The sequence below is a fragment of the Suricata suricatta genome, chromosome 5 (genome assembly GCF_006229205.1).
Source record: "Suricata suricatta isolate VVHF042 chromosome 5, meerkat_22Aug2017_6uvM2_HiC, whole genome shotgun sequence".
Taxonomy (NCBI): Eukaryota; Metazoa; Chordata; class Mammalia; order Carnivora; family Herpestidae; genus Suricata; species Suricata suricatta.
In genome coordinates, this window is record NC_043704.1 from 81,175,881 (window position 1) to 81,200,123 (window position 24,243).

The 24,243-nt window shown below is 43.3% G+C and overlaps 1 protein-coding gene and 1 long non-coding RNA gene across 2 annotated transcripts in view; one reads left to right on the top strand and one right to left on the bottom strand.

The window, feature by feature from the left end:
• The first annotated feature begins 3,216 nt into the window (after nucleotides 1-3,216).
• LOC115291930 lies at nucleotides 3,217-8,752 on the top strand. Its single transcript, XR_003908733.1, has 2 exons — nucleotides 3,217-3,690; nucleotides 7,527-8,752. It is a non-coding gene; the product is annotated as an uncharacterized LOC115291930 (long non-coding RNA).
• MAP3K13 (mitogen-activated protein kinase kinase kinase 13) overlaps nucleotides 4,211-24,243 on the bottom strand; it is a 174,297-nt gene continuing 154,264 nt past the window's right edge. Inside the window, exons 9-15 of the mRNA XM_029939713.1 lie at nucleotides 22,695-22,804; nucleotides 21,629-21,745; nucleotides 20,802-20,939; nucleotides 14,801-15,587; nucleotides 10,295-10,365; nucleotides 7,622-7,919; nucleotides 4,211-6,488 (exon numbers count right to left, since the gene is read on the bottom strand). Coding sequence (XP_029795573.1) covers nucleotides 6,387-6,488; nucleotides 7,622-7,919; nucleotides 10,295-10,365; nucleotides 14,801-15,587; nucleotides 20,802-20,939; nucleotides 21,629-21,745; nucleotides 22,695-22,804 — 1,623 coding nt within the window. The 3' untranslated portion in view covers nucleotides 4,211-6,386. The remainder of the gene's footprint in view (nucleotides 6,489-7,621; nucleotides 7,920-10,294; nucleotides 10,366-14,800; nucleotides 15,588-20,801; nucleotides 20,940-21,628; nucleotides 21,746-22,694; nucleotides 22,805-24,243) is intronic.

Here is a 24,243-nt window from a genome sequence, read left to right on the forward strand (position 1 = left end):
GGCTAAAATCACACAATCCAAAATGGTGTTTTAGCATTCCACTCTCAGGAGGTTTCCTACCAGTAGGGTTCCTTGAAAGCCAGATTTTCGTTTTCACCTTTTCCTTCTCTACACTTTACTTCATAGTGGAGTTGTTAATGACGGGAGAGTAGGTACAAGAAGGGCAGCAGGAAAGCCGTGGGAAAGAAGGGTGCCTGTCCAGACTGTGACAGAATCATCGAAGAGAGACGCTAAGAGAGGGATGGTTGTCCCTTTCTTCTGTAGGTGTGTCAAACCACAGGCACAGAAAACTTCACACCTGGCTTTCCTGGCTGTGGGCCACCCTGCATGTGAAGTCTTCCTTGCCTTACAACTGTGACAAGTGCTGAGACCTGTGAAGGCAGCTTTCAGGACACAAACCGTAGCTTAGGAAAAGACAGGACCAGAAAAGAGTGAAGCACGCTTTTTGTTTAATTCCATGCATTGGTTTGTTTTGATAGTCGCTCTTGTTCCCATCACTGTATAACTACTTAGTACAAATGGAGCTGGTGTCAGAAACCACAGGTAGCAGGGGGCTGATGGCACTGGAGACTCAGGGAGACAGATGAGAAAGCTCATTTTGAGACTTAAACACAAAAAAGAATTTGCTCCAAATTGATAGGAACTCAAATTATTGCAATAAAGAATCAGAGTGGGTCTTCCCACTTCCAGAGGCTGAGAAGAGGGCACCGGGGGTGGAAAGCCACTCAGATGATATGGTCAATAAGGGATATCTTCTTAGGGCACCTGGCTCGGTTAAGAGTCTGATTCTGGACTTTGGCTCAGGTCATGATCTCATGGTTCCTGAGTTTGAGCCCCACGTTGGGCTCTATGCTGCAGTGTGGAGCCCGCTTGGGATTCTCTCACATTCTCTCTCTCTCTCTCTCTCTCTCTCTCTCTCTCTCTCTCTCCCCCCCAACCCCCTCTCGACCCCTCCCCTGCTCTCTTCTCAAAATAAAAAGCTTAAAAAAAACATTTGCAAAAAACAAAAACAAAAAACTATCTTCCTAAGAGCTTGCACATTCTGGCTGCGGGGTCCCTCTGCACATAACCATTGAAGGATCTGGTCTGCCAGGGCCTGGGGCCCGCAGCCTGGGGCCAGGAGCCAGCATTCCCGAGTGCTGTGCTGTGGCTCCAGAGAGTAAGCCTGGGGTTCTGCCGAAAGTTTTCTTACAGTTGCCTTGCATCTGCTTAGGGGCTTGTCTCTATGAAATCCTGCCATCAAGCCCTGGTCGCGTGACATTTAACAAAAACTTTAGCCCAACTCCTTTGCGGTAACCCTGTTTTTCAGAGCAGTGCATTCAGAGCTCCCTTTTTCTGCCACCTGTCCCTGAGAACTGTTCCAGGTTCCAGAAGGGTCTTCCACTTGGCAACCTAGTTCATTCCAGTTTGAATAGGCGCTTGCAGTATTGGCTGTAACATGCAAACAAACAGACTAATATAATTCTTTTTTTTTTCCTAATGTAATTCTTAAGTGCTAGTCTGTGAGGTTGGTAACACTGGTGGTACAAGTATAGTAGGATATTGATTCTATTAAGTTAGCAAAGAAGAAAAATCTTGCTGCCTGCAAAAGCACTACATTCATACTGACAGTACAAGTCTTAAAAAGAATATCACATTGTTTTGATACATGAGCCTCACAGAGTCCAAGAAAGAAGAGGTTAACTGGGATCTAACATTAACTTTCTGTTTATAGAAGGTGAGGGAGGAACATGCTTATTTAACACAATGAAATGATGTAAATGAAGAGACACTTTGGAATTCAATCTGTCAGTAACGAGAATTTTTCAATTGGAATTGTGGTCCAAAAGGGCGGTGGGTGGAAGCAAGTGGCCTTTTTCCTGCCAGTGTTGCTGACCCCCCTGTGGGCTCCAAAAGGAGAACACTGGTGTGGGCCTGTCTTTCTCCCTTCAGGGCTAACTCACGATCTCAAACCACCTTGAGAAAATTAACCGTGAGCTTAGAGTTGGGGTGCCGAAATAGATTTCCCCTTGCGCACCAATTCCAATCAAGTTGCGTCTCCAAATGCTGTGTTATGATAGATTCTGAGGCTGGGTCCGGGCTGCGTGGGAAGGTATGGCGATCAATAAGTAACATGGGTCTTGGGTATTTAGGGTAGAGGTGGTAGTTGGTGGTATGTGGTAGTATATTGGTTTCTGGCTTTGTGGAGAAACAAAACAGCACACTGTACTGCAGAGCAGGGCAGTAATTCCTTGCATTCCAAGTATATTCTACTCTGGAGAATTTGGTTCCAGGAAGTTCAAGTAGCAACATTTTATGAAAAGGGGCTGGGGTGGGATGGGGGGACAAGAAACAAAAGGCCATGGGGATAAGAAAGTAAATCACTTGATCAGTGAGGGTGCATTCACATGGAAAGGATATGTCAATGCTTCATAGTAGGGGAGGGAATTAGGTTGGTCCCAGGAAAATCCTAAATCATTATATCTATTATTTAGGATAAGAGGGAAATTTAGCACAATGAGGCCTGAAAGTATGTCCAGTACTTAGTACTTCCTACTAAAAAATCCTTAACTCTAGAAGGATGCGTTCTTTACAGTAAAGTTTTTAAATATCTGAACTTCAAGTAGGCTCTACCAAATCTTCTTACCAGAGCGCTAGCGTCTTCACCTTTCTGAGTAGGAGCTCCCACAATCGTGCAAACAGGTCTAAACTTCAGTGGTAAGGTCTATTAGGATTTCAAAGTGAATGTTGTCTTCTTGGTCCCTCTGCTAAGCAATTTTGATACGAATTGTTACCAGAGGACATGATCTAGAAATAGATGAAAATCAGAACCAAATGTTCATCTGCAACACAAATTAAAGCTCCTTATCTTGCAGTCAGTCAAAAACAGATGCTAAATGAATGTGGATACTGATCCCAAAGGGGTTAAGCTTACAATCAACAATGAAGCTTGAAATCACAGTCTTGTGGGGTTCCTTAAAGCACTGAGGCGCAGTCCTCGGGCTGAAGAATTAGCTCTTCCATTCCCTGAGCTTAGAATTTGCTCTCCTCAGAGCACTGTGGAGCTGCTCTCCAAGAGACACATACCGATTCAAAATTGTCCTGGTTGGCTCAAGGCAGGCAGTGAAGGGCAAGACTGGGATAGAGAAGGCATTTCTCTTTTTATCCTAGACTATGGACACTGTTCCTTTCTAAAGCCTCTCGCCACTTCTACTAAAAAAATAAATAAATAAATAAATAAATAAATAAATAAATAAAAAGGTTCAATCTGGAGCTTTATTCAACTCTTGACAATACAGTGAATGACTCAAGATTCAACACTGTCTACTACCCTAACATGCTCATAATAGTTAACCCAGATAGGTATATGGCATCATATTTGGGAATTCAAAAAGACATCAAAGTTATGAGGTATTAAGGTGTGGGATTTCGAGGAAGACCATCACTGAAAGATGTAGGACAGAAACTAACCCTCACGATTCTCTTTTGCCACTACAGGTAAGCAAGAACTGGACGAGCTAAAGTGTGTTTTATGTTAGAGAGAAAGAGGATATAGACTTGTTCCCAGAAGAAATGAACCAGAGAGATTCATAGTTCAGTGTGGTTTGAAGTCCCAAGAAATGAACTCACTGTTCCTGGAAGAAATGAACCAGAGAGATCCACAGTTGAGCATGGTCTGAAGTCCAACGATGGAAAATATGGCCTTTTAAGGTACTTTTCCAGCCCTATCACCCTCTGAATAGGTCTCCTTCTAGAATGTCTCTAGTCTTGTTATGGGATGACATCATAGCTAGGCATTTTATGTCAATGTCATGTGATAGATCTATATATCTTTTTGTTTGTTTCTTTTTATGTTTCCCTGCTACTCCCAGCCAAGAAAAAAAAAAAGGTTGGTACAGTGGGACCTGGCAAGAAGGAGATGACAAACTGTGCTGCCCACTCTTGAATCTGCCTAACCCCCGGGCCCTGGGCAGCAACTTTCTAGGTCGGCTCCTCCCAGGGAACTAAATAATTCTCTTTTTGCTTCTAATGTAGTCCCATGATTTTATTTCTTAAGAAACTTGAGAAAGTTTACAGCTTTTGAAGTATTTGTCCATCTCCCAGTCATCTGCCCACCCGGGAGCTTTCAGGATCAAGTCAAAGCCACAGTGTATCCCCTGGCCTCCAGGGCAGAACCCGCATCTTCAGATGATTGTTGTTGCACACAGAAAATGAGGGAAAACAACTAAGATGAATACCAGGGAGCTCCCAAATGGCAGTTCCATTTTCATTCCTTCGTAAAAATCATAAAAATCCATAATTATTCATGGTTAGCAACAAACACAATCATTGTGCTACACTGTAAGCCACACCTTCTGATCGACAGAAAATGAGAATGATAATTATTATAAAACAAAATAACAGTGATAATAATGCCATAACTTAAGATCTTTCATGTAGTCCAGCTACAGAATTTATACAAAATGGAATAATTTAATGCAAACAATACTGCTCTCCATATAAGTTAAACATTTTCCTTCATCCTACCTAAGAGCTATAAATTATAGACACTAAACTTTAAATCAACGTCTCAACATAAAGTGTAAACAAATGGAGGGTCAAACAAGCAAAGGAAGTGCTCTAAATTCCCTCCGCCTTTCCTTTTTGGCTGATGCCATCGGTGACCCCCAGCGGAGGGCAACGTTTTCATCTGTGTTGGAAAAAGCTTAATACCTGTATGTGTAAGTCTTTCCTAACGTCCAACATGATGCAGTGTCAAAGAGTCGAGCCATGTTCTTCAGGTCTTGAGCCTAGAGAGGTTGTTTGACTGTAACCTGTCTTGGAGACAGAGATGGAAACTAGGCCAACACCCGTTTTTATGTAAAATTCTAGATAAAAATGTCCTTGAAGTGGAGGCATGATGAAATACCTTGGGATGACTTTCAAAGCCCCTGACCCCAGAGCCAAGCCAAGACCTCATGCCTTGGACACTGTAAAATCTCTCTAATTGCTGCTCAGCATCATTTGTTCTTTCTATAAATTTCTAGATTCGATTATTTCAAACCACATTGATCCAAAGTGCAGTAAAATACACTATACAAGTTGCATTTAACAAAAATGCTATTGTGGTGGGGGAGGGGTTGCCTTTTGCAAGTTGCTTATGCTGCCTTTATCCTGATAGTGGTAGTCAGGCACTAAAGCTTCTTAAATAGAATGAGTTAATGAATAAAAACAAGGGGGTGTTTTGGGATTGGACATTGGACAGACTCACACACACACTAGCTGCCTTCAAAGTCTGTTGTTTGAATCAATATGACTCCAGTAGACAAGTAACCTGGTTCCACAGAGGGGTGATCCCATCTTCTCCATGTAGCTGAACTGAGACATTGTGAGAATGGACTTTGACAAATTCCACATTTGCTTTTCTAATACTGTTTTAAGTTTCCTTTTTCTCTTATTGGCGCCCCCTGCCTTATTCCCTAAAGGAAATGGTCAACAGGTGGAAAGGGATTGGGCTGTAAGAAAATGGCACTTGAGTCTGAAAAATCAACACATTGGTCAAGGTAACACATTTGTCAAGGTAATGACAATGACAGCTTTAAAAAGGGAAGTATTTGTCAGAGACAAGGCTTGATGCTATCTGTAACTCTCACTACCAACTGCTGCTTCAAATTCTTAAAATGAAATCAGCTTCCACATGTACAGTTGTCTTTTTTCCTCCTAGAGGAAGCACATGCCCTCAAGGACCTTGGGTGCAATTATCTGGTCATCAATCTTTTCTAGATCATTTCCATCACCCATGTGGGCAAGCTGGTTGAACTTAATGTGGTCTGTTCACAAATTACCTGGAATTGCTTTTCTTTTGTTGTTCTTTGTTTTTCTAAAATAATCAGTATGTCTTGGTCTGGCTCTTCTTCATCTCTTATGGCCAAAAGAACTGGTCCCCTGTTCAAGTAGGAATAATACCTCCTGGCCCCACAAATTCCCAACGATGTTGCTCCTAAATTCCACTCCTTTCTTTTCTTTCTTTCTTCCTTTCTCTCTCTCTCTCTCTCTCTCTTTTTGCAAGAAATTATTGTGTCTCTCTCTCTATGTCATATATAGTTCACTCTTTACAGTACAAAGTGTTAAAATGTCAAACAAAAATAAATATCAATGTTACAGTAGCTAGAATATTCAATAAAATAGATCCCTGCCATTCTTGATTGAAATGTTCAGTGAGACTTAATTTCATTTGGATATTTTTTTTCCAAGAGATTTGCGAAGTCTCATGTTCCTGTTATTGCAGCTCGTTTCTAGGGGTTAAGAAAGATGGGGCAGCTCTCTTCCCAGACGAAAAAGCAGGGAGAGAGTAGGAAGAGTCTGGGGGTGGGATGGTTCTGAAATGCCAGTATAGTCACGAGATCTTCAGGATGGGTTTTCTTTCATTACCAAGTAGCAGAGTTGTAATGTTTATTGGTCCTGACTGTGGCATCGGAACACTCTCCATCTGAAGAGTCACAGTCCGAGTCTTCAAACTGCATAGGATTCTGCAAAGTCGAGACAAAAGGAAACCTTAATTCTTAATTCATTTGGGAAATCACTTAGTAAACATGCACAGAACGCCTCCCCCAGGACAGGCACTGGGCTGGGCTGCTGGCTGTGATGCATGAGACCACATCCTGTCCTCGCAGGGCTTTGGGAGAGAGAAGACATATAAACATGACAATGGCCTTATATGCGGGATTTAAGAAACAAAGCAGATGAACGTGGGGAAGGGAAGGAAAAGTAAAAGAAGATAAAAACAGAGAGGGAGGCAAAGCATAAGAGGCTCTTAATGATAGAGAACAAACTGAGGGTTGCTGGAGGGAGGGAGGTGGGGGGATGGGCCAAATGGGTGATGGGCATTAGGAGGAGGGCACTTGTTGGGATGAGCACTGGGTGTTGTGATGAGTGTAGAGATGAGCCACTAAATTCTGCTCCTGAAACTAATACTACACTACTATACCGTATGTTACCTAACTGGAATTTAAATAAAATCATGGAAGAAAAAAATGATGTCGGTGATGATAGCAGTACCACCTCAGCCCCATTTACATAGTGTTCGCTATGTGCCAGGGACAGAGCTGTAAGTGGTTTACATCCTGAAATTCATTTAATCCTCACAGGCCCCCTAGGAGATAAGTGTTGTTAATCACTCCCACTTTACAGATAAGGAAACCAACCTACAGAGAGGTCAGGAGCTTGCCCAGTGCTGCCCATTCAGTCAGTAGAGAACTCAGGCTGGGATTGGCATCTAGGCAGTCAGATTCCAGGTGTAAACTTACAACCACTGTGCTATCCTGCTTCAAAGGCAGTACTGGACAGGGACTGAAGTGTTCTCTGTGCTATGCGAGCATCAGCCAGGGGACATGGAGGGGGGAAGCACATACCCTTAACCACAAGGGAGACGGGGTCAGGAGAGGAGATGTTTGGGTTAAATCGTAGAACGAAGGCTGCCTGAGCAGTTCGATGTTTGTGCCTCATTTAGGACAGCTGCCCTTACTTCAGGGAGCTCTGTTGATCTCTGTACTTCTAATTACTTCCAGGAGGCACTTGTTTTATCTTATGCACTCAGTGGCTGAAGCATGCTCTAAACGCAAGAAGCTACAGTGGTCAGAGGAGAAGGGAGGAGAAGCCCCACCTCGTAGCCACGTTCCTCCGCACACAGCTTGCCCAGAGACATCTGCGTCTTCACGCGGCGCACAGCGCACTCCTTGTCAGAGAGCCCATCTGAGTGCGAGGATATCTCAATGGGGATCTCTGGCGTCTGGGACAACAGGTCATCCAGCTTCTCCGCCAGGCGGTCTTCCAGTTTATCCGCTAACTCATCAGGACTGTTGGAGTGGTCGCTGGTATTTCCCTCCTCGCCATCAGACACAGAGAAATTCTCAGAGCTAAAGGTTGAATATGACTGGCAGCTGCTGATACAGCGATGGGGCCTAGAACCACAAGAACCGGAAGAACTTAATCACAGGAACAACTATGTTCTTAGACTGTAGCCTTGGTGAGAGGTTTTCTAGGTGTCTCCCTGCCCCAAGGGAGACCAAAAAAAAAAATCTAGGTATAAACACTATTTAGTTTTGAAGCAAAAGAGAAGGAAATTTGAATGTCCTTGTTCATTTGGTTTGTATGTTTATGTGGCTACAGAGTACACTCCACAGTTGATGGCTACTGATAGTCGTTGAGAAACTCAGCTGCTCTGATCAGAGTGCGCACATGCATGCATGGTATGGAAATGTTCAAACTGAAATTCAGCTTCTTATGGGTAGACCTCCCAGGTTCTTGCAGGTAGAAGAGTCTTGAGGGATTCTTTGGTCTAACTCATTTCTCAGGCCATAAAACTGGAGCCAGACAAGGAAAGTGACTTGTTCCAGGCCACACCATCAGAGAAGGCAGAGCTGCCACTTGGGCCAAGTCTACTCATACCCTGCTCAGTGTCATTCTCTAGCTGCATTTCCCACTGGGCATGGCAGCCACGGAAAGCCAAGTGTCTCTGCCCTGTCAGCAACACCCAATGGAGATGAGCTTGGAAGGGACATTCGCTCTGCAGCTGTGGGCACTGCCTGGTCAGGTAATGGCTCATTCCAGTTAACATGTGGGTTTAGCTCAGATGAGGCAAAATCTGCAGGAGGCCAGGGGACAGGGGGGGAATTTGGAAACGTTCTTTAGTTTTTCCCTATTGTTTATAAATAGCCTAGTAAATAAGAATGCTGTTAGCCCACATTGGTTTCGAAAGAAAACAAATAATAAAAAGAAGACTGACTTTTTCCTCTGTCATTGTCAGATCTTTTGTATCTCTTAGTACAAAGTGATTTTGATGGCATATGATCTGAGCCTCACCAATGACAAGGTCAGGTGATAAGCTACAAGGTTGAGGGGATCAAGGACACCTGAAAAGAGCCTGTGGGAGAAGGAAATTAAAGTAGGACTTACACAACATCTCAAGGCTGGGAATCCAGAAAAGAGACAGGGAGAAAAATGTTATAAAAAGGAAAACCGTGCAGTGAATACATACATATAATTTGCATCATGGCCAGAAAGCCATTCGGTGGGCCGTGTGCATGGTGTGTCATGGGGATAAAGCTGGAAGTCATATAACTGTGATGTCAGTAGAGTGAGTTCAGAGAACAAAGACATTTTACTCGGATTCTGTCTCACTGCACAGGAGAAACCAAGGAGACAATAAGGCAGCAATAGCAATGTGGCAGGAATAGCTCAGGGGATGAGAACAGATTTCAATTCTTTGCACAGAGTGGGGACCCAGAATACAATTTACCAAAGGAATCCCTTGGTTTGCAGAGAATTCCTGTTTCTGGGCAGGTACACAAGCCTTTCTGGCAGATTCTTAGAGCCAACTCTTCAAGAACAGAATGCCTAATAGCAGAAAAGGCTTTCTTGGAGGAAAACTACCTTCTTCACTCCTACATAAGGGCAGCTCTTTTCTAGAAGTAGGGAGATATAGTACTTCTTTAATTTACAAATAATTATTACAGGCTAAGCAGGAAGCTATTTTTAAGGTTGGGTTAAAGGAGGACTCAACCTAATTAATTATACTTGACTTGAGGCATAAAATGCAAGGCATGGACGGTGCTATGGACTGAATTGTGTTCCCCCTACCCCACCTCCACCCCAATTCATATGTTGAAGCCCCACCTCAGTGTGACTGAATCTGGAGACAGGCTCTTAGGAAATAATTAAGGCTAAATGAGATCATAAGGGCATGTCCAAAATCCCATGGGGCTGTGACCTTATAAGAGGAAGATATTTTCCCTTCCCTTCATTCCTTTCCCTCCCCCACCTCTGTCCCATACTCCCCCACCCCAGCCCTATACAGACACAGCAAGAAGGCTGCCGTCCACAAGCTAGGAAGAGAGTTCTCACCAGGAACCTTGATCTGGGACTTCCCAGCCTCCAGAACTGTGAAACATAAATTCCCATTGTTTAAGCCACCCAGCCTGTTGTATTTTGTTATAGCAGCCCAAGAAACCAATACAAGGAGGAACACCAGAAACCAACGACATTATCCACAAAACAGAATGGCCATCTCTCATAAAATGCCTACTACATTCTCAAATGCAACCTTGAATCCGTATTCATGTTCCTCATCCTAAAGTTCCTAAGCAATGAATTCTGATGAACTAGGATCTGCTGTGCACAGCCATCCATCAAAATGTGGCAGTGGGAAAAGAGAAATGGTGAGTTCAAATCTCCCTGTAAGGTGGCTGTTCAAAGGTGATTTGTGACTGAACAGGAAGTATGGCAAACCCAGGATTTCATTACATTGAAAACAGTCATGTGTGTTTACTGGTTTTACCTCTGTCTTCGTGGAAATTCAACTTCACTATCTACTTCCCCTTCTTCTTCTTCTGAGGAGTCATCTCCACTCTGAGGAGAACAAGGGGAGAATTTTATCTCAATCTCTCTCTCTCTCACAGACACACACACACACACACACTCCATATAAAAGATTTAATAATAATAAAAAGGCATTGAATAGTAGTTTGCTGAGTGTCATCTTTAAACACATAGATTTTCCTTCCTTCCTTCAACAACTTTTCCTGGGCGTCCATGATGACTGGGTCTGTGCTCCTTGCTGGAAGACACACAGAACTGAGTAAATGTGAGCCTTGCCCTCAGGCAGGTGAGGACTCCATGAGACTGTCCAAGGTGAGTGATGAGGAGGGGAAACTAGAGCGAAGTTCTGGATTTGGGGGCAGTCTTTTGTAATTATTGTTATTCATGGTTCAAGGCCCTGACACAAGGCCCACTCCACCAAGAAGTGATCTTTCAGTTCTTCAAAACGACTTTTCCCCTTTTACGTAACCAATCATCTTTTCACTGTAGTTACTATGCTTATATCATTTGCACTGCTAAGGCATACCTTATTTGAGGGTCATGCCATATCTTGTATTTCTCATCCCACCATGAATACAACACTGTATACAAAACAGGTGCTTAGTGCATCACTGAGCCAGCATTTTGGCCAGGATATGGGAGCTCTGGTTGGGACATCTGAGGCCTTGTGATTGCTAGGGCTCTGTGGTTGATCTGGAAGGCTGAGTAAGTGTCCTGAGAAGATGATCTTCCTTCACAGGAAGAGTCCATTTCTCTTCGAGGACATAAGAACAGCCACACCTAAAATCAGCTGTCCTTACCCACAGAATCATGATGTATTGGATTACATCACCCCTTGTGAAGTGGGTAACTGGGCCCAAGTTATTGTACCAAAGACTGAGGATAACTTACTTTTAAAGTCAGTTTTAATAGGCCATCACTCTGGGGCGCCTGGGTGGCTCAGTCAGTTAGGCGGGTGACTTCAGCTCAGATCATGATCTCATGGTTCATGAGTTCGAGCTCTGTGTCGGGCTCTGTGCTGATAGCTCAGAGCCTGAAGTCTGCTTCAGATTCTGTGTCTCCCTCTCTCTCTGCCCCTCCCCTGCTCAACACTCTGTCTCTCTGTCTCTCAAAAATAAAAAATAAATGTTAAAAAAAATTAATATAACCATCACTCTTACCGGTTTGTATTCTGAAATGCCTTTTTGAGTAAGAAAGACAGGCATGGGGTTATACTGATTGCCGGGATGAGCATCTGCCCTAGGCGTACAATGGAAGTGTATCCCGGTTGAGAGAGGTTCTGGGAGTGCTATTCCAGGGAGCGCACATGGGTAGGGTGTGTGTTTCCTGCCCCCGTGTCCACAGAATGAATCAAAACGGCATTGGAATGGCTCAAAGATAGATGTTACTCCGGAGGGGACCAGGGTGACTGCTAAAGGATGCCATGTTTGTTTTGGGGATGATGAAAATATTCTAAAACTGTTGTGGTGATGACTGCATAGCTGTGAATAACAGCACTGAGTTGCTCACTTAATGGGAGAGCTTTATGGTACGTGAGTTATATCTCAATAAAGTTGTTACTGAAAGCAATACATGTTGGGGCGCCTGGGTGGCTCAGTCGGTTAAGCCTCCGACTTCGGCTCAGGTCAGATCTCACGTTCGTGGGTTCGAGCCCCACATCAGGCTCTGTGCTGACAGCTAGCTCAGAGCCTGGAGCCTGCTTCCGGTTCTGTGTCTCCTTCTCTCTCTGCCCCTCCCCCTCTCATGCTCTGTCTCTCTCTCTCTCTCTCTCTCTCTCTCTCTCAAAAATAAATAAACATTAAAAAAATTTAAAAAAAAAGAAAGCAATACATGTTACTGGCCACATAGCAGGTAGGGGGGCAGGGCACCCAAAACACAACTTAATCTCTGGGAATGCTTAGTCAGCAGCCTCCCTGCACGTGGAGAAGAAATATAGTTCTAAGATAGGAGCCCTCAGCTTCAACTTATTTTTTTAAAATTCAAGTGTAGTTGGTTTATGATATTATATAAATTACAGGTGGGTAACAGTGATTCAACAATTCTATATATTTTGCTATGTTTGCCAAAACAAGTATAGGTATCATCTGTCATCCTACAAAGTTATTACAGGATTATTGACTATATTTCCTATGCTTTACTCTTCACCCCTTGTGACCTATTTATTTTGTAACTGGAAGTCTGAACCTCTTAACCCCCTCTTCCTGTATCACCCATTCCTGCCACTCCACCCCCTTGGCTACCACTAGTTTGTTCTCCACGTTTATGAATCCATTTTTGTTTTTTTTGTTTAGATTCCGTGGTATTTTTTTATGTCTGACTTTTTTTACTTAGCTTAATAATAAAGCAAGATTTCTTTTTTTTTATGGTTGAGTGTATCCTGGTGTATGTATGTGTGTGTGTGTGTGTGTGTGTGTGTGTGCATTTACACACACACACACACACATCTTTATCCATTCATCTGTTGATGGACACTTAGGTTGTTTCCATATGTTGGCCATTGTAAACAATACTGCAATAAACACAAGGGTGCACATATTTTTTCTAATTAGTGCTTTTGTTTTCTTTGGGTAAATATCCAGAAGTGAAGTTACTACATCATATGGTAGTTCGATTTTTAATATTTTGAGGAACCTCCATACTCTCTTCCATAGTGCTGCACCAGTTGACATTCCCACCAACAGTGAACATGAGTTCCCTTTTCCCCACATCCTCTCCAACTTGTTATTTCTTGTCTTTTTGATTCTAGTCATTCTTTGTTTTTTAATGTTTGTTTATTTTTGAGAGAGAGACAGAGAGAGAGAGGCAGAGTGTGAGCAGGGGAGAGGCAGAGGAAGAGGGGGACACAGAATTTGAAGCAGGCTCCAGGCTCTACACTGTCAGCACAGAGCCTGACAGGGGACTCGAACCCACGAACTGTGAGATCATGACCTGAGCTGAAGTTGGACACTTAACCAACTGAGCCACTCAGGTGCCCCTGATTCTAGTCATTCTGATGGATATGTCAACTTCTTTTAAATGTCTAATTGACCAAAACAATCTCATTTACATTTTAAACCCTCTCATTCCTTCACCTGAGCCCCTGCTGAGTGATGCTGAGGTGAAGCACCGCTGAGGGCTGACTGGGGTCTGCCCCGCACTGAACACTTTTCATACATAATGTGATTTTTAACTCCGTAGCAAGATGAGCTAACATTTTTGGAAGTTTGTTATGTGCCAGGTCCTGTTCAAAATGCTTTATATGTATTAACCCATTTAATCTTCATGTCAGCCAGTGAGACAGGGGCCAGTATTTGCCCCATTTATAGACAAGGGCAGCAATGTTCATAGAGATTCTAAATGTAAGAGCCTTGCTTTGAACTCAGATCTGTCTGGCTCCCAGGCTCATGCTGTTAACCACTATGGTAGAGTGCCTCCAAGCTAATAAACCCTAGGCAGCTAGTGGGTGAGGAGGAGGAGAACAGGTTTCGATGACTAAGAACTCGCTGGGTCGTGATGGTTATTAATAAAGGCAGGGGTTTCCAAAATATATTGCTTTGCTTAATATTTTATTTTATTTTTTTCTTAAGTAGGCTTTGCACCCAACATGCCTCTTGAATTCATGACCCTAAGCTTAAGGGTCTACCCTTACATGCTCTACCAACTGAGCCAGGCAGGCACCCCTCCAAAATAAATTATGAAGAAGGCTATTTCCATGAGATATTAATAGATGTTATTTTTAAAGCCATTATGGCCAAATAGGTGAGGGAAATGCTGGATTAAACAAGGTATTGTATGATTTTTTTTTTTTTTTTGAGAGAGGGCACAAGTAAGCAAGGGGCAGAGAGAGAGGAAGAGAGAGAGAATCCCATGAGGAGCAGAGGGGAGAGAGGAGAGAGAGCGAGAGAAGCAGGGCTCAGCTTCAGGGTTCCAGCTTACCCAAAGTGGGACACATGATCACCCAAAGCAGGGCTCCAGCTCACCAGATGCGGGGTTCAAACTTGTGAACTGTGAGATCATGATCTGAGCTGAAGTCTGATGCTTAACTGACTGACCCGTCCAGGCACCTCTGTATGATTTTTTAAAGCCTAGAATTTGTTGATGTGGACTAGGAATTTCCAAGAGAGGACAGAGAATACTATGTTTTTCAAACTTGTTTTAGAATGGGACCCTTCCTTCTTGCAACATCATGACTAGCCTAGGGGAGTTCTAGTTTTGCTTACATATCCCTGGTTATCTATTTATAACATGTATTATTTGAAACAGTCCTCTGAGGTCTGTAGTTCTCAAAGTGTATTCTCTATCACTTAAGCAGTGTGGCAAGAGAGATTTAATGTAAAAACAAACAAACAAACTTATGTATATGCTTTTGCCATCTCATCCTTTTACAAAACGGACATACTACATTGTGTTCCAATGTGCACAACACGACAGGCTCCAACATTCCATGAAGGCAGTGCCACACGCCGCTGTTGTCGCTATGGCTTACCTTTTGCAGGGGCCTTGTGTTTCGAGGTAGCATTGGGGGGGTGACGTGATGAGGGATGCCAAGGGATGATGCAGACCTACAGCCTTTGAATTCGTTTTCGTCCGTTTTCTCAGAACCCTGGGCATTTTCCGAGAGGGGATTGTGTGCTGGTGACTTGAAAAGGTCGGGGCTCCTCCCCACTGGCTCAGCAGAGGGTATGTCTAAGGAACCACACTGTTCTGGCCTGCACTGGAGGCAGGGGTCATAAGGGTCAGCCTGACAACAGCCCCAGGGGCCAGCTGGGCCCTCGTCAGGCTCAGAACCTCTCCAGCAATCTGCGGCCATGGCTGTAGAGATGAGGTCAGGGCTAGAGCCAGGCATCTGTCTTTGAGCATGGTTGCTGAGCGGGCTCCGCAGGGCTGCTGCTGGGCCAAAGTACCTCAGGTTGTTGGCGCAGGTTGCAATGTCCTGTCCGTGCATGTTGAGTCTGGGATGGTGACTCTGAGACACAGCAGGAGGGCATTGCTGGTATTGCTGCTGCAGAGGATTATGGTGATGGGAAGAAGGGTACTGGGATTGAGCTTGGTGTAGGTAAGTGGGATGTGGTGAATTTTCTTGCGCTGGCTGATTTTTCAAAATCCCTGCAAAGTCACTATGGCTGCCTCTGCTGTTCCCCCGGCGGTGGCGTGGTTTGCTCCGATACCGGCTCTTGCTGCTTGAGGTGGACATTTTGGGACTTCCAGACAAAGGGGATGCGGCAGGAGCCACCTCCATACTGGGGATACCTTCAGATCTCAACAGATCTGGCCTGGGAGAAAAGAAAAGATTTCGTTTTAAATGTATGAAAAAACACATTCAAGTTAGGGGAAATGTAACCCAAGCCTTAAATACACACACCCTGTGAAACAGCAATCACAGGCAGGGATTTATCCAATGGAGATAACAGATGTGCCTGAAGGTATATATCTGAAGATGTTTATGTTATACTATAGTTTAAAACAGCAGAAAATTAGAAACAACCTAGATGTTCATCCATAGAGGATTTTCTTTATTCCTTTTGGATTTCATTCTGTGCCTCACTAGCTGAGGAACTCAATCCCTTTTAAATTCTAATTCTACCCTATAGGTTTCTTAATCTTTTCTTTATAATCTCATCTATCAGCCTGGGGCAAATATGCCAAGCCATTGGCATGGGTTTGCCCACGATGAGAAATCTGTGTGATGATCTAGATAGATCCCACAAAAGATCACAAATCACAGGGGTTTGGTACAAGAGAAGGAAACCTCAGGTTAATTAGCAGGAGGCTAAGCTTAAGGATCTAGGTTTAGACATGGTCTCCTTGAGGACTGGGACTATGTCCGTCCATCTCTGTATGGGAGGGATATTAGCAGGGAGCCCTGCTCACAGTACTCAAAAATGCTTAAGGAAGGTTGGGAAAGGGACAGAGACAGAGGAAGGGGAAATAGTATGGAGCCTAGGAGATTGAACAGAGCCAGCAAGAGAAGGGCCGGCGATGTGTGACCTGGCATTGTCCTGGTTCCTTATGGGAGGAGGTCCTCTCACAGTCCTGTTTCCAAGTGCTGTCTGTGCTGGTCATGTAGGTCATGTGCAAGAGGAAGCCAGAGCTGGAAGGTAAACCTCCCACACACTGATTCCAGGGTGCTCAGCTAAACAACAGCTGGTTTCTATACTGATGAACTGGTACAGGCAGAGACTCGAGGATACCAGTTAGGACCACTACTTCCTTCCTTCTTTGGGACCAGACAGACACAAATCAGCAAATTACAGAGCTGGAAGACCCACACTTTTTTTAAGCAAGAGAATCTTTTTCTTAAATGAATTATGAGAAAGTACATAAAATATAGTAAGAGAACAGACTGGTGGTTGCCAGAGGTGGGGGGTGGGGGAGAAGATGGGTGAAATGGGTGAAGAGGGTCAAAAAGGTACAGACTTCTGGTTATAAAATATATATGTCCTGTGGATGTAATGTACAGCATCGAGAGAGAGAGACTATAGTTGATGATACAGTTGATCCTTGAATAACACGCACAGTCAAAAGTCCAAGTAAAACTTCGGACTCCAGGAAACTTAATAATAGCCTGGTGTTGACCAGATGTCTTACTGATAACATAAATAGTGGATTAATACACATGTTGTATATTATATGTATTATATACTATATTTTTTAATGTTTTTTTCAATGTTTATTTATTTTTGAGAGGAAGAGACAGAGTATGAGTGGGAAAGAGGCTGAGAGAAAGGAAGACACAGAATCCAAAGCAGGCTCCAGGCTCTGAGCTGTTAGCACAGAACCCGACACAGGGCTTGAACTCAAGAGCCATGAGATCATGACCTGAGCTGAAGTCGGACACTTAGTCAACTGAGCCACCCAGGGGCCCCTATACTGTATTTTTAAAGTGATCTAAAGAAAAGAAAATGTTAAGAAAATCATAAGGAAGAGAAAATACATGTACCGGATTATGCTGCAAAACATTCACATGTAAGTGCCTCTGTGTAGTTCGAACTCGTGTTGTTCAGTGGTCAGCGGTACCATACTGCATATTTGTAAGTTGCTAAGACATCTTGAAAGTTCTTATCACAAGAAAAAATGTAATTATTTATGCAGATGAATGGATGTTAACTAGACTTATGTGATAATTATTTCAAAGTATATACATGTATATTGTTACATTGTATACCTGGAACTAATGTAATGCTGCATGTCAATTATATCTCACCCACACCACCCCCTGTGCCGGCCAGATACAGTGGAATAGTTGAAGAGGGTGGGAGAGCAGAAGCCCCTCCCCGCAGGGCTCCCCCTCCTCGTCCTCTCTTGCTTCCTCAGTAATCCGACACCTCTATGTGGGCCCTAGGGCGTCCCAGACCTTGTCTGAAAACCACAGATACAGGGCTGCCTCCATCTTATGTGAGGAGGAATCCAAAGCCCAAAGTGCCTCATGGTCTTACAGGGCATTACTGGCAGAATCCAGACAAGAAGTTTCTCCTAATTTCCAGTCTGGCTTATTGGAAATTCAGAGGACAAGCTTAAAGGTGCCTACAAATCACTTGGGGCTTATTAAAATGGTTGGGTAGGTTGAGGCCTAAGAGTCAGAATTTCTAATAATGTGAGCACACGAGCAGGGGAGGGCAGAGAGAGAGAGGGGAAGAGAGAATGCCAAGCAGACTCTGCGCTGACAGTGGGGCTTGATCCCATGAACTGTGAGATCATGACCTGAGCTGAAATCAAGGAGCTGGATGCTCAACTGACTGAGCCACCCACATGCCCCAAGAGTGTACACTCACAGACGATGCTGAACTGAGGACCACCTTTGAATAGCTAGGGCTCATAGGAAGTTACTAGGCATTAGACTGTAGGAGATAGTTTTTCTTCTCTTTTAGGCATATGGTTCAAGGCTCATCTTAGCACAGAAGTTCCAGGAAACACTGGTGTATAATAAGGTGGGCAGGATACCGTGTGCTATCAGCATCTTCCTGCCTCAGAATCATGGTTCTGTGGTCAGCTGGCCAAATTGTGCCAGAGGAAGTATGTGAATTGAGGAGGTGCTGGGGCTTTTACTGAGGCAAGAGGGCCATCCAAGGCCCAGTTAGGGACATCTACTTATACAGCGACTGGTCAGGGTGGGATCTAAAAGAGAGCTGAGGCAGAAGTGTCCTAAGTCAGATGAAGGCTGCTTTTATTGAACCTAGCAATGCAAACATCACAGAGTAACAATGATACAGCACCTCACCATTTACAAAGCACTTTATAATATATAAAACACTTGTTTCCTACTATTCATTTTCCTATATTCATTTTATAGATAATGGCACTGCAGGATCCTAGAGGTTAGTTGGCTTGTGTCCATCACAAAGTAAGTAAATGACAGAACTCCTAACTCAGACCCCCAGTCTTTTGACACTAAGGAATAGCTCTTTCCCCTTTCCAAGCTTCTCTTCGTTATGAGGTAGTTAGACTATTGTACTGGATTATACTCACTTGTGACAGGCTTAGTGGGTCCATAGGTGGCCTCTGATTCTCTTCTTTTTAGTCCCCAACTGAACCCACATTGACACACCATAGGTAGTGGATGGTTTTTCCTCTCTGATCTCCTGAGAGGTCACTGAGCTTCTGACTTAATCACTGGACTGTCCAAATAATCTGCACCTGAAATCCTCCAGGGGTAATCGACTGAAAGCAGAACTCTTCGCAGCTCAAAGACCCATTCCAGGTTGCCTTCCTGGATGAGTTCAGTTAGCTTGTCAACTAAGCATCTGCTGGTGGTGGCAAACTCTTCCAAACATATTCCTCATAGCCCAAATTAAAAGTAAACATGAGCTAAAATTTTAAAAAATTAAGAAGTGCTGTTTTCTCCTCCAAAGCTCTTAGTTTTATCTGTAGCAGAATGCAGGGAGGAGCCAGAAGGTGAACTCTGTCTCTGATTAACACAGCAAAACAAAGAGGTGTTGGGATCCTCAGAGGGTTTTGCAAGGTGCCATCTGCAAACAATTTCTCAGTATTTGACTAGAAGCTGGTCAGAGGTGGTAAGTAAAAGCAAGATTGGAATCAATCCATGTCGTTTCTCCTTAGTAGTTTAGATTTCTATTAGTCATGCTACGGTAGAATGGCCACCATTCTGAAAGCCTTAAAATACATTCTTGGTTTGCATTTTGTCCTTACTTTTATCCTTATTGCATTGTTCTCAAGTCTCACCATTGGGTCTACACCCCAGGTTTAGGGACATTTCTTTCCTCTACATTAACTTGGCTGGAACACAGTCCACTGTCCATTATTTGGGAGGAATAGGGATCTAGTAGAGCCTGATAATAAAAAAAAACCTGACTGGAAGAGCATTTAAAGATTAAACTAATCCAAGGAAAAGGTGTTGTAGTTAGTGGAAATGACACTCTTTTAAAAAAATTATTCAAAAACTAATTTTATAGCACCAGTGGTCTGTAATTTTATCTTACAATTTTTTTTAACATTTATTCATTTTTAAGACACAGGGTGTGAGCAGGGGAGGGGCAGAGAGAGAGGGAGACACAGAATCCAAAGCAGGCTCCAGGCTCTGAGCTGCCAGCACAGAGCACGACGTGGGGCTCGAGCTCACAGACCACGATATCATGACCTGAACCAGAGTCGGAGGCTTACCTGACCGAACTACCCAGGCACCCCTCACTTGTATATTAAAAAATTTTTTTTAACATTTATTTATTTCTGAGAGACAGAGAGAGACAGATCATGAGCAGGGGATGGGCAGAGAGGGAGGGACACGTAGAATCGGAAACAGGCTCCAGGCTCTGAGCTGTCAGCACAGAACCCAACGTGGGGCTCAAACCCACGAACTGTGAGATCATGACCTGAGCCGAAGTTGGACACTTAACCAACTGAGCCATGCAGGCACCCCACATTTATCTTTTTAAACATCATAGAAGTCCCATGCAGGAGTAGAATGAGGGGATAAGGGGACCCACATGATTAGGTATAGGTAATTATCAAAGCCCCTGCTTTTGTTTTTGGTGGTAGATTTATAGGCACTTATTACATTATTAAAAAGAACTAAATGAATAAATGAAAGTGGGAAATACATAGATAACTGTTGCATAAAACAAGAATTATGGTGAACCCAATTCTGTGTGCTACATGTCAAAAAAAGAAGAGGAACTCATGTGTGATCATTATACCATTTTACCCATGGAGTTGACAGAGGTCAAGTGACATGACCCACATCATGCGCTTTATGATAGGCAGAGCTGGGATTTGAATCCAGGTCTGTCTGGCTCCCAGGTGCTTTCTCTTTTCACTATTCCATCCTAAGACAATATCTATGTCCTCAGACAGTAAAAACTAAAGTCCTAGAGTTTGTAACACAGTCTCTCACTTCCCCATTCTGTTTTATCTAGAGGCAAGTGTGTCAATGATGAGCTACGGAGTGGGCACACCAACCATGATGTGATCATGTATTTTTAGGGGGGTATTTTCTCATTTCTCTGAATGCCAGGCTGGCACAAGTGTCTCACCGTTTGGTCTGCATCCCTGATTTATGAGGCGCACCTTTCCTCTTCATGAGTTTCTCCATGGCATTGGGGTGGATTATTGGACGGACAGGGTGTCGCTTGTAGGTTCCAGGATACTTCTTTTCCACTGCTTGCTCACGTCTGCAGAATGAAAGGAAAAGCCACATCTCAATCACTGCAGACAGACGGGCAGAATGTTTTCACAAGCTAATTCCACTCACAGATGCTAGTCACACTTAACAGATATATGCCATTTGAATTACAATGTTACTGTTCAGATTAAAAGGGGAACAAAGATACAAAATTTAACTAATGTGACTTTGCTCTGCCCTGCTACTCTCAGGTGGTCTCAGGGGCTGACCTTCCCTTCCCCAGCACACCCCACGGGAGACACAATGCGATGGTAGAAGACCTACTTATTTTCAGTTGCTGTTTTGGTCAGGACCACCAGGTTTCTTGTCCTTCCAAGAGTACCGTAAACCTCTTATATCAGCCACCTTACTTGCCCGGGGGACATAAAGCTTATACTCATCCACATCAAGCTTTTCTTGAAATGAGGACCCTTTCTTGGGGCCATTCCACAGGGTGAAGTTGCAAATGTCTGTCAAGTGCACATTTCTCTATAACGTGCTCTACAGCAACCCCACCCAGCTAAAGCTTCGTCGGGGGGTAGAGACCTGTGCACAGCACATCCTTTAGGGAATGTTGGGTAAATGAATAAAGTATTTGCTATATTTAGTTTTGAGTAGTAGCAACAGTGGAGGAGCAGTGCATTTCTGCTGATTGGGAGACCCATCCCAATAAGGACAGACAGCAGTCTGGATACATACTTAATGAGCTCCTTCTCCCGCATTTCCAGCTGCAGCATGATGGCACTCAGTTCCATGTATAAATTATTAGCCCGCTCAAGTTTTCTCTCATAGTGTTCACGAATATCCAAAGCATGCCTATCAAAGAAAATAGAGGATCAGCAAAGTTACTACCTTGGGGGAGAACAAAGAATGGCACTAATGAAATAAGAACCAGGATGGTTTCTCACAAAAGCATTGGTCTGGGATGCCTGGGTGGCTCAGTGGGTGAGGCATCCAACTTCAGCTCAGGTCATGACCTTGTAGTGCACGGGTTTGAGCCCCGTGTCGGGCTCTGTGCTGACAGCCTGCTTAAGATTCTGTCTCCATTTCTCTCTGCCCCTTCCCAGCTCGCTCTCTGCCTCTCTCTCAAAAATAAACAAACATTTAAAAAAATCCCCTTTTTGATGCAATGACTAACAAGTTGGGAGAGGGAGATGGGAAAGCCAAGCTTTACTTGGTTTATCCTTAGGGGCCATATCTAGCCATACCGAATAGCCAGGAGGGTCACAGATAAAATCTGAATGTGATTTGTATATAATTTGTAGCCTTTGTGCAGTGTTGATGATATCTTAATAAGAATAGTATAACATGTACATGCTATTGGGAATATGCAATCAGGCTGATTCCATGACCTTGTACTTATCTGTAGTACAGATCTTGCCTAATACAGTGGCTATCTATGACTGTGTCTTGTGCCCCTTCATTGATCATAAGCACCTTGAGACAGGAACTACATCTTGTAAAATGCTGCCTTCCATGTCACCTAGGACGGGTACCGAAGAAAGAGCATTGCTCCAGGAGTGTTTGCTGCAAAGATGTAATAAAGGAGGACAACAAGACTGCAGGGAGCAAATGGAGCAGCAGTATAAAGGATGGCTACCTTTTAGGGCAACTTTTAAAGAGAATTAACAGTAAGTAGCACAGATGAAAGGTGTGTACAAGGTGAAATGGGAGTTTCAACAGAACTCTTCAACACAAGGAGAGTTCCTGCTGGTATCTGAAGATCTGGGGATGAGAAGAGATGGGAAAGGAGAGAACAGCAGACCTGAGCTCTTCTCTGCGCCTCCGAATCAGTTCTTCATCTAATCGGTGTATACAGGTCCCCTCACTTTTGATCTTCTCAAAGTGTTTTTTCACCTCTTCTCTCCATTCAGCCTGGGTGAGGACAAATTAGACTTTGTTAACATTCTAGGGGTTTTAATCCCTGATGGAACCATAGGATCCTGTGCAAGATTCCTCCCCCCACCCCCGCATGCTTTTACTGAAGAGCCTTAACAAATAAATGTTCAATAAATACTAGTTGATTACAAAATATCTCATGCTCCTCTCTCTGCACCTCCCACCCCATACACCATGACCTTATTTTCTGTGTTGAGTCCAACATGTGATGCTGTCTCTTTTTCCAGTTTCCTTGTAAAATGACCACCAGAAATATCACAGCTAGCATCCTAGCCATCACCCCTGGGATAAGAGAGCTCGTTTTTATGTGAAGATGGTGGCTGAGGTGACCTGGCCAGAAAGCAAGGCTCCTGGAGCAATGCTCTTTCTTCGGTACCCGTCCTAGGTGACATGGAAGGCAGTCTGTATAAGTATATGCCAGTGAGAATTTGATCATGTTTACAATTGGCTCCAAAATTCCTCTCAGGTTTTTTAAAATGAAAATACCTGGAAAAAATATTGATAGTAGAAGACCCAAGGGGAATGAACAATAGGAGTTGGGAATAAATACGTAGGAAATTATGCAGGAATTTGGGAGTGAGGAAAATAACAGGAGAGGAGAAAGAGGAGGAGAAAGAGTATGGCTAAACTATATAATAAATAGTTTGACAAAATTTTTAGGAGGGGGATAAATATCTACTATGTGATTTCAGTTGTTCAAAATGTGAGCCCTTTCCAATATCCTAAACCTTTAGTAAAGTCTCTGACATTCACCTTGACTTTGGATGAGTGTTTTTGTTTTTTTGGACATGAAGGAAAGGTGCTGAACTTCATGTTTGGGTCAATGACAGGATGAAGATAGAGAAACAACCATACGATGACAGGGATGGGGCCCCAAAATTTTAGGAAGGCAGAGCCAGAGGGACCATGAAATTATACATTTCCCAGGATTTCACAGAAGTGTTAGGACATGGGGATTTCCACAGAGCATGCAATTCCAAGCCCATTTTATCTCAATTTTATGGAGTAGAAAAACCTCTGCTGCAATAAAGTCTATAGGAAATTTCTAGAAAACAGCTAAAAGAGATGTTTCCTCAAATTACATAAAAACTACAATCCCCAAGAAGCTAATGAGACTAAGATAATTTCCAGTAAAGGCTAGATGTATAACTAAATGTCTCTAATTATTTATTCTTCTTCTGGAGCTATTCCATTACTTTTAGATTCATGTTTAAAATTATTTCTCTACATCATGGAAGAAGTTATGCTTAAGTAATTGTGAAATTACAGAAGGCTTTTCCCCAAATTTGCTATTTCTCATTTATTTTTTAGAGGATATCATATGGTACATATTTAAAAACTGATCATCCTGCTTATCTATTTATATGCTAGGTCTTCATATATCTATGTATATGTTGACTGACCATTGGAGAAAG